At 56.0% G+C, this 14,490-nt stretch overlaps 2 protein-coding genes across 2 annotated transcripts in view; one reads left to right on the plus strand and one right to left on the minus strand.

Moving 5' to 3' along the window:
- LOC122380249 (BLOC-1-related complex subunit 5-like) overlaps positions 1-14,490 on the plus strand; it is a 29,313-nt gene that overhangs the window by 1,191 nt on the left and 13,632 nt on the right. Inside the window, exon 2 of the mRNA XM_043363237.1 lies at positions 4,709-4,853. The gene's annotated coding sequence lies outside the window, so the exon portion shown is untranslated. The remainder of the gene's footprint in view (positions 1-4,708; positions 4,854-14,490) is intronic.
- Positions 4-13,447, minus strand: LOC122380248. The gene is made up of 8 exons (XM_043363236.1): positions 12,352-13,447; positions 11,949-12,113; positions 11,267-11,424; positions 4,623-4,731; positions 3,932-4,146; positions 3,389-3,524; positions 1,020-1,181; positions 4-522 (listed from the first exon to the last, which is right to left on the minus strand). Exons 1-8 carry the CDS (start codon positions 13,166-13,168, stop codon positions 386-388), a joined length of 1,899 nt encoding a protein of 632 aa, XP_043219171.1. The 5' UTR covers positions 13,169-13,447; the 3' UTR covers positions 4-385.

Genomic DNA, 14,490 nt, shown 5'->3' on the forward strand with positions numbered 1-14,490 from the left:
CAAATAAATAAAACACTTAGTTAGGTACAAGCATCAGTCATTTCACTTTCTAACAGCATTTTGATTTTCAGCCTTTGGTTCCTAATTCACCAACACCAAGTCAGGCAACTGAACAGCCTCTTTTGAAACTTCAGTGTCTTTATACCCTTGGTGGAGACAGGGTGTTGGGTGGTGCTGACTTTTGGCTGCTGCTGCGCACTGGTACGGTCACACTCGTTCGTCGCAATCTATACATTCAGTATCCAGTCATAACAACATTTACACTACCGCTCTTTATGCCTCAGTTTAGGGAATTCGTCGTTTTTCCGAACATTTCTCGCATTTTCAGGTGGCACCACCAATTGCGTTGTCCGCAAATGTCTGGGACGAGCGTTTTCCAGCCACTTCACCTCCCGGCGACTGTGGCGACGGTGTACGTTCTCTGTGTCCGGCACGGGTTCTGTCGGAAGTACAGCTTGAATCCGCGCCCGACGGTCGACTCGTTGGTGACGAACTTGACCGTGAACTGGCCTCCAGTGGCATCTGTGGGAGCGAGTGGGGTCGGTCAGACGGGAGCAGATGCAGGGACTGAGGGCTCTGTGGCAGCTCTCTTGTTTGCTTGTTGTGACACATTAGTTTGCATTCCCATTAGTTTGTGGTGCCCTTTGGAATAGAAGGTGACATCTGGTCATTAGGCGTTATGACCAGACCAGATATAGTTGGCTGCCGCTGAGATAGATTATATTATAATCGTTGCAAATGATTCGTGACTTATCATGGAGGTTTCTTGTAACTGAACATCGACTTTCATACTCGGAAACGGAATGCATTGAAACATCTCGATGACCGGCGTAAAAAGCAATTTGTTTAGGTACTGGTGCCGAAAACCCCAACTGAGGTCATCAGTCTGACAATAGTTGTGGGCGCAGGAACACAAATGGGGGCTCGTCAGCTCCTCACAGTTCATCTGCAGTTTTCCATCGGCTTGGCCCGCCCGCCCGGTGCGTGTGAGTTTGACGTCACAGTGTTCAGGGGCTCACCGGTGACGTCAGCGTTCTGCGTGAGCTGGCTATTGACGGTCCCGTCGTTGAGTCTGTCTCCACACAGCCGGTCAGCGCTGAGCAGCAGGTAGTCGTCAGGACACTGGACCGGCCCCACGCCCGCCTGGCCGGGAGGCACGGTTGACCGCACCACGGTCACACCTGTACACAGGAAACATCACCGACCGGTTATACCGTGTCAGACGTGGCTGCAGGGGCGTAGGCAGGGGGGGGGCCACTGGGCCATGGCCCCCCCCTTGGGCGCCGAAGGCGCCCTTTGCGATTGGAGGGCGCCGAAGGCGCCCTCCAATCGCAAATGCAATTGTGATATAATCGAATCGAAAAACAATCGCGACTGGAGGGCGCCCTCCAATCGCGAATGTGTTTACAGGGAAAATACGGATGGAGGGCGCCCTCGGAGGACGCCCATTCCAAATACGCCCTCCAAATACGGTTGGAGGGCTCTTGTAGGCTGTAGCTCTCTAAGCGTAACGGTGGTCGCCTATGTAAGCCGCTGTCCTGTAAATAAGCGCCCTCTCACCCGAAGGCGCCCTCCTGTAGGTCGCCACCCTGCTACACATTGCCGCCCTTCTGCTGATCGGCGTCCTCATAATTATTGGCGCTCTCCTACCTATTGAGCCCTCATGTGAAATTTTGAAGGCCGCCTTTCTCCCTTTTGGCACCCTCTTGTTCAGTGCCGCCCTCCTACCTATTGGTTCCCTAGTCCTTCCTGTTGAATGTTAATCGGGGCCCTTCTCCTATTGGCGCCCTCGTGTAGATCGCCGCCCTCCTAACCACTGGCACCCTCCTGTTGATCACCGCCCTCCTATCCACTGGCACCTTCCTGTTGACCAGCGCCCTCCGCACAGACGCCCTCCTGTTCGTGTCATCCTCTTGAGCAAAGGCGCCCTCCTCACCATTGCCACCCCCATTTTAATCGTCACCCTTCCGCTCATTAGCGACTTCCAGTTGATGACCGCCCTTACACCTATTGGCGACCTCTTGTTGATCGCCACCCTCCTATGGTGCTCTCCTATTCCTCGCCACCCTCTTACCTGGTGGCGCCCTCCTGTTGATTGTTGATCGGCGCCCTCCTACCTATTGGTGCCCTCCTGTTGATCGCTGCCCTTCTATCCATTGGCGCCCTCCTGCTGCTCGCCAACTTCCTACCTATCGGTGCCCTACTGTCGAAACTCGGGATGTTGATCGGGGCTCTTCTACCTATTAGTGCCCTCCTGTGGATCGCAGCCCTTCTACCTATTGGCAACATCCGTTGATCGCTGCCCTCCTATCATTTATTTACTCCTTTGGCATGTTTTTCAACTTAGTCGTTCTATTGCACATAGTTGATGTCTTGCCTGTGAAAACTGCCACAAATGAACGTGCATTCAGCACAATGAATGAAGTATCTATACCTACCAAAACTATCTACGCTCTACGATGCATAAAACACGTCTTTGATCTTAACGGATTGATCCTACTTTACGTGCATCATGGCATCTATATGGATTACGATTAAGTATTGTCAACAGGTTCGGGCGCAACAGCAGGCATCTGAAGTTTCGGTGATTGAAACTGGTTATGTGGGTACACTGTATGCATCTGTGAGAAGGCTATGAAGGCTGGTCTGAGGTAATTTGGATGATGTTTACGCAGCTCGCGCTCCGGTATCAATCCGATACGGTGATCTGGTGCGTAGATATGCCACCGCCAATAAACTTTTATACATCGACACCCATGAGCCAAGCTTTCTGTACAGTTTGTGTGGCAGCGGCCCGACCAAACCTTAGGTATTTTTTACACCTTCAAATTTGGTAAAAGAGCGAGAGGAGCTTTGAACAGTGATCGTATAAAAGGCGTGCCTAAAAAGCGGAGGAAAAGGTTGTTTTCAAAAATTTCGCGCGCCTTCGGCGCAGCATTTGAAGAACACTTGGCCTTTTGTGACCTGGAGTATAATGAATACACACGATGCAAAATCAATGCAGCACGACCTATACGAGGTTACGCAAAAAAAACTGGTGGCATGGTAAAAAACGCCTCCCAACCCCCCAACCCCCACTAAGCGATTTTTTATCTCGCGACCGTATGGCGCCCTCCTTGGGTGAGGTGGCGCCCTCCAAACCCTTGGCCCCCCCCTTCGCGATTTTCTAAATACGCCGCTGCGTGGCTGTGGGATATCACATTCACGATGGATATAACATTCACGTTTTCCCGGTCTGTGACTGCCTTTCGAAACCATGTCCTTGCCCATTGCGTCCCCGCCCGTACTTCTAAAGTCTGTCCATACACCACTGGATCCATTTACCTACTCTGTTTTCCTCACAACGTATAGTTCTGCGACTGGAGAGAAGAGTGGATGAGATGCTTACCGTTTATCACGGAGATTCTGACGTTGAAGATTTCGAACCGCTCTGCGTTGCTGAACTGATCGAACCGATCGACGCCATAGGTGATGCTGCAGAATCCAGACTCTTTCCGTATGCAGATCATGTAGTTGAGCTGATTCTGCGAGAGAAGAATGGCTGTCTCAGACTCAGATATGCCGTCTTGTTGAAGCGCAAGAGGACACATACACTCTGTTTGAAGTGCATTCTACGTAACAGTGAAACAAAATATGAAGCTATCATTTTGCCATCAATTGTTGCCAACGGAATATCACCGCATCTTCACACCAAGACGGGCCGCTATCCACAAGGAACCGCCACTGTCCCGCAGACCAGCCGGCCGTCACCCGACTCCACCGCGGCCGTGACTCACTGCACACTAGATAGTCGCTGTGTCCCGGGAGTCACAACTCTCTCCTTCCCCCCTCCGCCGCGGCTGTGGCCGTACTTACCAGATAGCCGCTGTTTCCTGCACACCAGCAGTCCTCTGCCCCCCCCCCCCTCCGCCGCGGCTGTGGCCGTGCTCACCAGATACCCGCTGTTGTCTCCCACGGCCGGGTAGTTGAAGCTCTCGATGCTGCCCAGCTGGCCGGTGTGGTACTGCAGACAGTTGGGTGGCGCGGCGCCCTCCGAGCGACGGGTTAGCTGCGTGACACGCACTCGCCACCGGCGCTCCGAGCCGCCTGCTCCGGTCACCACGCGCAGCTGCAGGGGGCCGGTCTGTTCACCCACCTCCACGAACACTATGGACAAAGAAGAAACACTGTGATCAGGGGAACTCTAGACAGGAGCTTTAGACAGGACGAACACTTGCCATTCAGCGACTGTTTGCATAATTAGACGGACGTTCAACTGTGGTACTGTGGAGTGGGCAGTTGAATTTCAATAATGTGGCGCACGTAAGAATGCATGTTTGCAATGGCATTCGGTGCAGGTTCTTTTGAGAGGCAACAGTGCCGCAACACTATCACTGCGCATCATGAACTGAACTCAATTGCTTGTGTTCGTAATCGAGATTGGCTGTGTTACCGACTGACATCTTTTTCCTCTCTGATGTTCACGGTTTCCCAGCAGGTCGGTGATTGAGTTCCGCTGTCTGGGACTGGCGCCACATTTATGTCGTTGCGGGGTCAGGGACTGGGGAGAGTGACACCCTGGGGGAGGGAGTGTCGCCTGGGGGCTGAGTAAGGGAAGACGACCGACTCCGCCCGGCACTGACCGTGCTGTCCGGTGTTCTGGCCGCACAGGGTCGGCACCGGCGCGTTGGTGTTCTGCCCGCTGACACTGAACGTATCCGTGTTACAGGAGCCCTCCGTCGGGCCCGCCAGCTGTGGGGAGAAGGCACACCGGTGAACAGATCTGAATCAGAGCAATAGCGCAGCACTGGTGATCAGAATCCAGAATCAACCACATTGGCGGACTGGTGACGGCTGGAACGGCTGTGACTGAGGTAAGTTCGAAGTCTAACTCCTCGTTGAATGAGCAGTGAACACTTCGAAGTGCGTGAAAGAGTCGCAATGTTAACATGTTTACCTGCGTAAGATTGCCAACTGCTGATGTCAGGGTTTGTTACTTGCAATGGAGATTGCGCTGCTTTTCTGATAGCAAATATGAGACATATCGTCTTTTTTGGTACCGATCATCTTTTTTACGAACGCTTCACGAACTCACAACACACAAACACACGGAACGCAACAACGTCTTTATCATTCAATACATGTCTGTTTACGATAGCAGTAGGTAGTTGTTTCCGCTGTGCTGTTCCTGCTACCCAAGTCTGAACGTCCCACCCTCCCCTTTCTGTGTTATGCCACCGAGGGTTCCCAGGCTGAGTGGGTCACAGTGGCGAGCACTTACCACATGTCGCCCGGCCCACCGCTACCCCGCGGTCTCCCGCACACTCAGTCACCCACTGAGCCTCCCGTGTCGGTCGGACGTCGTTACTCGATAATCGGGCACCTTCCCCTGCGGCTGCGTCACCCACTGAGCCTCCCCTGTCGGTCGGACGTTGTTACTCGATAAACGGGCAGCTTCCCACGGTGCGGTGGCCCAGTCTAGCAATCGCGACTTCTACGGTTCTGGACGTTTCAATGCATCGAGGATAGACACTTTTGCTAGCTGTGTGTGTTGCATGTTTCTGGCGTTTCCTCCAAGATCGTTTCGTTACTGGTTGCGTTTAGTAAAGGGTGAAACCTGTGAATGGGCTCTCCGTACGCCCGATTTGGGGATGAGCGGATCGCCGAACAAGTGCACACATCTGGCGCGGTGCGGGGGTCGGCCGGGGATCGGGTTTCGCCAGCCGGCGGCGGAGGGGAGGGCGGCGAGTCGTCTGGTGCAGTCAGTGGTGGTCAGAGGCGGACGGGGACGAGATAGAGCCGGGTCGGAGACAGTAGTCGGCGCCGCCGCGGACGGGTCGCAGTGTGGGGGAGACGATCAGGAGCCAAACCTCGGGAGCGCTGCTCACGGTACTGCTGAACTGCTTCGAGTGAAGCGTGCGGTCTGCAATCGTCGATTCGGAACAGCAGTGATTTTGCGGCCTGATGACAGTGATTCCAGTGAAGTAGAAACTGACCGTGGGGTGGTCAGAGTGTGTTGGATTCACAACTATTGCTAGAGGCTTATTGAACAGCTGGTGTTGGAAGACTTTGATATTTGTGAGTGCGTTGCCGGTCGGCGCTCACAGGACATTGGTCTCGTGCCGGATCAAAGTGATGGCTAGCTTCTGGCGACTCCCGGCGGCTGCTCTGTTCCTGGCTGGCCTGTTGGGCTGCGCAGTGACCGGTCAGGTCACACTGCCTGCCGACAGTCACTTATCGGCAGCATGGAGCGACCAATTGTCCGATCAACTAACAAACATGTCTCAGCCGCCGCATCAGCACCAAGCATCGGCAGCGCTGGACCGTTTTACACGGCTCCAGAATTCGTCCTCCGCCGGGACGCTGCACCACGGCTGTCGTGTATTCCGCCTGCCGGGAGGCGGGAATTGGAGCTCACTACTGCTGGACCCAGCCGACTCCCAGCTGTTGGCCGGCGGGCGGGACGCGCTGGTCCGACTCTCAGCCGCCGAGCTGGCGCCGCTCGAGCTGACGCGCTGGCCGGCCGACCCTCTGGACCGCCGCCGCTGCCGGCTCAAAGGACAACCCGAGTCGCTCTGCGCCAATTTCGTCACGGCACTGCACATTCACGGTCAACGCGTGCTGGCCTGTGCCACTAACGCCTTCGCTCCAGTGTGCGCCTGGCGCCGGGCTGGGGAGCTCAGTCGAACCCAGCGCCCGTTCTCCGGTCTCGGCGCTGCGCCGTATTCGCCTCTCCATCCATCCGCGTCGCTACTGACTGCGGCTGGAGACCTGATAGCGGCCACGCCGGCGGACTTTGGCGGCGCGGATGTGGCCGTCTGGGGCACGCCGGCGGGGGCGGGTGCAGCTACAGTGCGCAGCGCACCGCACGATGCCGAGTGGATGGCAGCGCCGCGACCGGTCGCTGTACTGCGCGACGGTGAAGATGTGTATGTTGTGATGAACGAGGCGGGCCGCGGCTGCAACAAGGACAGCTCAGTGGTCTCCGTAGCTCGAGTGTGTGCCGCTGACGTGCACCAGCCCGCCCGCGGCCGACTCTGGAGAGCGTTTCGTTCCGTGACGCTCGAGTGTCGTCTCGAAGGAGAGACCGGAAGCCCGGCGCTGCGCACCGCGACCGCTGCTGAGCTGAGGGATGGAGTGCTCTATGTAGGGATGTCGGCAGCGCAGTTGGCTGGATCTGCCGTCTGTTGGTATAATCTAACCGACGTGAATGCAGCGCTGGATGGAACCTTTCAAACTCCGGCGGGTCCTGGTGAAGAAGAAGCCGCAGGAAGCCAGTGCTCAAACCTAACAGCACCAGTTGAGCCGCTCCATCGTATGACGGGGTCGGTTCGGCCGTCCGGCCCGCCGCTAGCACTGACTACCGAACACCGCTGGAAACTGGCGGCCGCGCGCACTGTTCGGGTCGGCACAGAGACTGCTACTCTGCTCTTCACCGTGTCGGAGGAGGGATTCCTACGCAAAACGAGGCTGGTGGCCAACGGTGGCTGTACGCTGGACGAGTATAACATCTTCGAGGTGCTGGAGATTAACCGTAGCACCGTTCTCAGTCTGGTGGTTGATGACGACGCTCGGGCAGTCTTCATCGGTACCGACTCCGAGGTGGTTCGCCTGCCGGCCGCCAGGTGTCACCGCTGGCTCTATGAGGAGGCCTGTCTGGCCGGTGGTGACCCGCACTGTGGCTGGGACGGCCGGCTGTGTGTACCTCCTCCTGCCGGTGACGGCGGCGGCAGGGGAGACACCGGCGTGTGGGGCCAGTCGGTGAGCTCTGGCTGCGGTCGGGCGGCGCCGCCCCTGTCCGGCTGGAGCTCCTGGTCGCCGTGGGAGGTGTGTGGGCGACACGACGCCGTGCCGCTGGCCTGTCGCTGCCGACGCCGAGAGTGCCGCGGCGGCTCGTGTCCCGGGGACGCCGCCCAGGTGGCCGGGTGCGCGATGGCCGGCGGCTGGTCCCAGTGGACGCCCTGGTCCGCCTGCTCAGCCTCCTGCGGCCTGGCGGTGCGCTCCCGTCGCCGGGTTTGCGCCGATCCTGTGCCGTCGGGCGGCGGGCCCGACTGCCGCGGCCCGGCCGCCCAGCAGCAGCTCTGCTCGCTGCAGGAGTGTGTGCCGCGTCCGGCCGGGCCCGTGGACGGCGGTTGGTCGGCGTGGAGTGAGTGGAGCGAGTGTTCAGCCGGCTGCGGGGTGCCCGGCCTGCGCAGCCGTCAGCGGCGCTGCGACTCACCCTTACCGGCGCGCGGCGGCGCCTCCTGCCCTGGCTGTGATCGAGAGGTGGAGCCCTGTCCGGACGCACCGTGTCCTGAGCTGCAGTTGGACTCGTCCTGGACAGAGTGGGTCAGTCTGCCGGTGTCGGAGGCCGTCTCTGATCCCGCCGTCCGGGTTCTCAGCGGCCGCGGCGTGGAGACGGTACTGCGCCGGTTCCGCTACAGCTGCTGGGCGGCCGTGGCCCGCAGGGGACTGATGACCCACGAGGTAAACACGAGGGGGCGGGTGTGTGCGTCGAACGGCACCTGCCGTCTGCTGGACGGTCGGCCCGGCGCCGGCTGGGACGTCTGGGGCCCGTGGTCGCCCTGCTCGCTGCCCTGTTCTGGCGGTGTCACGCACCGCTCACGGGAGTGTTTCGGGAGCGGCCGGGACTGCGCCGGCGCCAGTCGTGAAGAGAAGGAGTGTAACGTGCACCGGTGCTCGGCCGCCTGGAGTTGCTGGACTGAGTGGGGCGACTGCTCGCGCCGGTGTGGCCGCGGGGAGCGCCGCCGCCGTCGCCGCTGTGCCGACAGTCTGGGCCGGCCGGCCGTCGACTGCGGGGACGGCGCTGAGGTGCAGATGGGCAGCTGCGGGGATGCGTCCTGCGCCGGCTGGCAGCAGTGGAGCTCCTGGACGCCTTGTGAGGACAGCCTGCAGTGGCGGCGCCGGGAGTGTCCCGCCTCCAACTGTACCGGCCCGGCGGCCCAGCGACGGCTGTGCTGGCCGCCGCCGCCCCCGCCGCCGCCGGCCGGCTGGGTGAGCGCCGGCTTGCCGTTCGTGGCCGCCGCCGTGGGCTCATTTTGCGCCGGCGCGGTGGTGGCGATCGTCCTCACCTGCCGCCTGGTGGGCCGCTCCGGCTCCGGACTGAGCTCCGGACGCAGCTCCGGGACCGGATCGGTGCCCTCCAGTCCGCACTACATCTCTGGGACGGCCCCCGAGTTCTTCCCGTCGGCTCCGGGGCCGGCCTCGGTCCCGGCGCCAGCCACCTGTCCTGTACTCTCCTCCGTCGAGCAGGCTGACCGGCTGAGCGGTGCCTGGAGTCTGGCGATTGCCATCGGGCGCCGACCGCGCAGAGCGCGCGCAGCGCGGGCCAGGGCGAGGAAGGTGGCCAGGGAGGCGCGCGGGGTGACTACCCTGGCCAAGGGTCTGTCCACTATCACAGAGGAGAGACCCGAACTGGTCGTCGAGTGATGGGAACGAACCGGGCAGAGGATGAGGACTGGGCGGGGACGGTAGCTTGGAACTGAGCCGTGGTGAATAGACAGTGTCGCGTAGCATTGAAATGAAACAGCCACCACTTTTTATGATGTGTTTAGAAAATGATCTGTTCATGACTGGTAGACGATAGTGATATGATTCTGACATCAGTGATTTGGTGTCCATTGTCCATGTAAATTGTAAATGTGATATGCAGACTATGCTAGTGCTACATAACTTTTAATTTAAGAGATGTTTTGCAGAATATGCGTGACTGTTCCACATTTCAATTCCTTTTGGCGAATTCCTACTTTCATTTACGAAAAAAATAATAATAATAACGCGTCAACATTAAGCTCACCTACAGGGTGTTTCACAATAAAGTACGTTACTTTTAATAAGCTTTAAAATGATCTCAACTATTCGTATGCCCATAAATTCTATATTCATTTTGTTGCAAATTCTTTCAGGTTTTTTATCCTTACAAAAACTATGACGAATCATCAACTGCATTCTTTATATACGTGCAATGTCCACACCATCAAAACGGGTCAATTCGCTGTTAAGCTTCAGGGTCCTTCACAATGAATGTTGCTTTTCAAACGACGATGTTTCAGTGACATGTATTACATATGGCTCATGAGTATTACCACATGAGACAGCAGAACAGTAGGACTGATGAACATATAACTTTCAGTTCAGCACCCTTCACAGGTTCTCCACTATGCCACCCTTCCGTCTGACTTTTTTCAACCAGATTTTCCGGGATCGCCGTCCGGCCAGGAGGCGGGACCGGTCTCATGTTTCCAGTCTTCTGGAACCTTTCTACCACCCGTTTTGAAAGACATTTTTGACAGAATATCCTTCCTCCTTTAAAAATGGCTACCGAAACTCCGTCGCACTGCGGTCAGACTCCGCAAAGCGCCGTAATGCATGACTACCACCCATACCGCCTCATCATCTGTACACGGCGAATTGACCCGTTTTGACGGTGTTGGCATTGCACGTCCATACAAATGGAACCGTTGACGGTTTGTAAAAAAAAATATAAGGACTAAAAACCCAAACAAATTTGCAGCAAAATGAATATAAAATTTACGCGCTTACGAACAAGTAAGATCTTCATTTAAGCTATTCATAAGTAACATTTATTGTGAAACACCCTGTACCATAACAATTAACAACTGACATTGAATTGAGCTGACCGGTGAGCGAATGTGTGTCATTGTCGAACTGGAACGGACGCGAACCCTTTATGTATATTGTATGTTGACTCACTTGCACGTTATGAATTTGAATGAATTTGGAAAATGAGATACATCACGTCGTTTGGGTTTATGCTAGACGGTATCACCCGGCCTGCACCGCACTTTTTTCTATTACCCTTACAAGTTCTCCTCAAAAGCCATCGTTCCCCAGCGGCTTTCACTGATTATACTTGTTCATAGATGGCTGCACTAGTAAACGCCTCTGAATGTATGCTGGTCCGCACTACCGGTTATTGGCTTACGTCTGACCACGCGCTTCATAGGTTGTGCTTGAGTTTTTTACTCGACTTTCTCGTCAAATCTGAATACAGTGGAGATGTCTATTGCGAGGAATTATCTGGGTCAAATTATGCTTTCGGGTAGATGCTGCACCAAATAAGAAGCATTACCTGCCGCCAGGGCTGCGGAGTCGATGGATTTTCGGCGACTCCGACTCCGACTCCGACTCCGACTCCGGCTTTCAAAAACCAGCTCCGACTCCGACTCCGACTCCGGGCAGAATTGTCGACTCCGACCGACTCCGACTCCGACTCCGCAGCCCTGCCTGCCGCTATAGTTATATTTTACGCAGCTTTTGCACTCACCGTGAATTCCTCGAAATCCAGCCGAATCTGGGAGACGTCCGGTGAGATTTTATTCACGCTGAAGGAGCACGTCCGTGCCGTAGTGCCGGTGCTCGGGTACTCTGGGTTGACGAAGAACGTGCCATTCTTATCGGTCGTTCCTCCGCAGGAGAGCGTAACTGAGAAGTGAGAGAGACGGCCGGGGCATTGTCACGGACAGGCGTTTATCGCCTTTCAGTGTTCAGCACCAGTTAATGTTATCTTCCTTACAGAGAGAGAATCTTCGTTTTCGTTTCAGTGGTTGCCAGCAAATTGTGTTGAGTGCACTGAGGTGTGGTGGTGGTCACGCATGCTACCCTGTCTACTAGCCGTGAACAACTGGGTGACGCGTTTAACGGTGCAGGGTTGAAATTCACGCAAGCATGAAAAACACGTGCCTGATTCAACAACAGGCTGAGGATACCTACGACTACCATGCATCTCTGGGAATCAAACATGTCGGACTTTTCATAGGTTTTCAGAGTTACTGATGAATTCAAACGAAACCTGCACGGCTCTAGTCTGGTTCTGTCGGTATCGGGATCGTGCAATGGTCAGGAACCCGCGATGGTCATCGCGCGGGTCATGACCCTGCGACCGTTCCAGTGGATTGGTGAACCAGAGCTCTGCACTGGCTCCAGCGTGTCGGGATATCTGTACTCACAGACACAACACACGCCGAAGCCCAGGGCGCAGGGGCCGCGCGCCAGACCGCCGTTGCCGGCACACTCGCTGGGCAGGAAGCAGGTGCCCGAGGCCGTGAAGCCGTCCTGCTGGTCGCTCGAGCACGGCTCGTTCGGGAACCGAATTATCGTGAAGAGAGGGAAAACTGTCGGTAACGGGCGGGGTGGGGTGGCGTGAGTCAGTGGTGGTGAGATGGTTATTGGGTAGGTATTGGGCATCTGATTTGAGCACAGCACAGACAACACTAGCATGAGCAGTAACACAGCCTGCTTAGGTCATTGTGAAAGAACTCATTACACAGTGTAGTTTAGCATGAAAGCTCTTTCTCAATAAAGTGATCATTATCTTTTCTCAATAATACAGCACAGGCACTAGGCACTCACAAAATTTCGGCTCCTTTTCCTTGTCTTGCGAGCTGTAATCGCCGATTTCATTGCTTATCACTCCACCATCACTAAAGTCATCTCGTCTAAATAATGCCGTTCCATTGTTGGTCCACAGCCGCCCGCCTTTCTCACTGAGTTCCGCGGTGTCGCTGCCGCTGATTCGCCACAGTTTTACATGCTCAGCTCCGATCACTACACCGTCTCTGACGCTAAAATTCCGACTACTCTGACCAATTTCCACCGAGATCTCGCCATTGAGCAGGCGGTTGTGCTGGGTGCCAGTGCTCTCCGCCGCGCTATGCGGCCTCTGGAGGTACTCTGGGGCTGGCTCGCTGTCCTGGGACGGGACAGTGTCCTCCAGCCACACGGGCTCTGTGTCAGCCCGACGACTGCTGGAGACTTGCTGGTCTCGTATGTAGTGAGCAGGGTTCCGCTCGTGGTAATGCCGGTGGTGGGATGGGTGCGGTCGCTGCCGCCGCCACCTGGCCCTGCTCTCGTGTGGCTTCCATCGCTGTGATCCCTGTGAGGCGCTGTAGCGGTGATTCTGTCCTTCGCTCGTCTCCGCCGGGCTGCCGCTGCTGAGGTGTGGTGGCGTAACTCTGCGCTGCGGCAGGTGATACCTGGAGCTGCCACGGAATCCTTCCGTATCCGACCATGGCGGGGTGGTGGTCCGCTGGTGGTACCGGGCGCGGTACATGTCCACATGGCGCTGGTAGTGCCACTCAGGGAGGCCGCTGACGTTCGCTGCGGTCAGCAGGAGGGTCAGCTGGAGGGACAGCAGGAGCGGGATTCGACACCGCCCCGCTATCGCCATCGCCGGCCGGCGGAGCTGGGGACCATGGCTCTCCCTGACCCGACACGAGCTGCTCTGCCGGTAGGAGCGGAGATGTGCCGGACCGACGGGTGCGGCTGGTCGCTGTCCTGAGTGTGGACGCGTCCTGAAGGGTCTCAGGGACTGCAGCTTGGTGAAGTTGCACCCGAGCGTACCACTCAGTGGCTTTAGTGTTGGGCTTTAAGCACTCAGGTTTTACCGATTTTCTTTCAACGATTCCGTTGTTAGTCGAGTACTTCAGTGCACGTCTGCTAAGCTTAGCTCACCACACTCGCCCAGTGGTCGCTCGCTCCGCCCACTCGCTTCCACCCACACCACTGACGCACGTCTCTACCCTCACTCCGCTCTGGCGTTACTGCTCCGAGCTCATCCACGACACTGCTGCCTACCTGCCTCCGCCACCGCCCGTGCCGCAGGCGCCGGTCACGGGCCGTGCACGGGCCGCCTCGTCACGAGCGCTGACCACCCCTGCGAGCCGACCGAGGAGTGAAAACCGACCGCCAGCCACCGTGGAGCTTTCTTCGCGGCAGATAATCTTATCCCAGCCGCCGAGCAGCATAAGCAGATGTGCCAGCTCGGGTGTTTTCTTTGTCATTGTTGGGACGGGTAATGGTTTCGAGGTAGTGAATGAAAGGAGATTGGCCACTTTGTTCAGCTGGTTGTGGCGAAGAGGTTGCATATTAATTATGATAATATATTTGTGAAAACTAGGGAGTGAGAATCTGTGAATATTGCGTTGAAATGCCTGTACAGTCTGCATCTTATGTCTTTTTCACTACATAAGTCAACCTGTCCAACAGTGTTCCATTTTTGGAAATTTTGGGTGGAAAATCACACCTAATGGGTAAAATATATTCATCCCCAAAACCAGGTAAATTGGAATTCTTTCATCTTTGAAAAATGCTCAACTCATGCTCAACAATTAACAGCCAGATTACCAGATATACCTAGCAGCGACATATAGACAGTTAGAACTTATAGGTTTGCTACATAATATATAATTTCCATGAAAAAAAGCGAAATCAAGGCACAAACCCAACAACTCACCCTGACTGACAACGAAAGAAAATAACCTTGCACACTTCCAGCTGTTAATAACAAATATGCGTTGAATGACCTTGATCACCTCAACTGTTTGTAAAAACCAGGCTTGTGTTCTGAATAAATGCTTTTGGGGCTTTTGGATATTCATAACAACTATGATTAGTGGTTTGCTGCCAACGCAAAACGGATGAGCCGCTGCTTGCGCAAATTAAACACTACCTCTGCAATTCGCTTTTGACTAAGTTGCGCAGGATACGCCT

Source organism: Amphibalanus amphitrite, unplaced genomic scaffold (assembly GCF_019059575.1).
Source record: "Amphibalanus amphitrite isolate SeventyFive unplaced genomic scaffold, NRLGWU_Aamphi_draft 000094F_arrow, whole genome shotgun sequence".
Classification (NCBI taxonomy): Eukaryota; Metazoa; Arthropoda; class Thecostraca; order Balanomorpha; family Balanidae; genus Amphibalanus; species Amphibalanus amphitrite.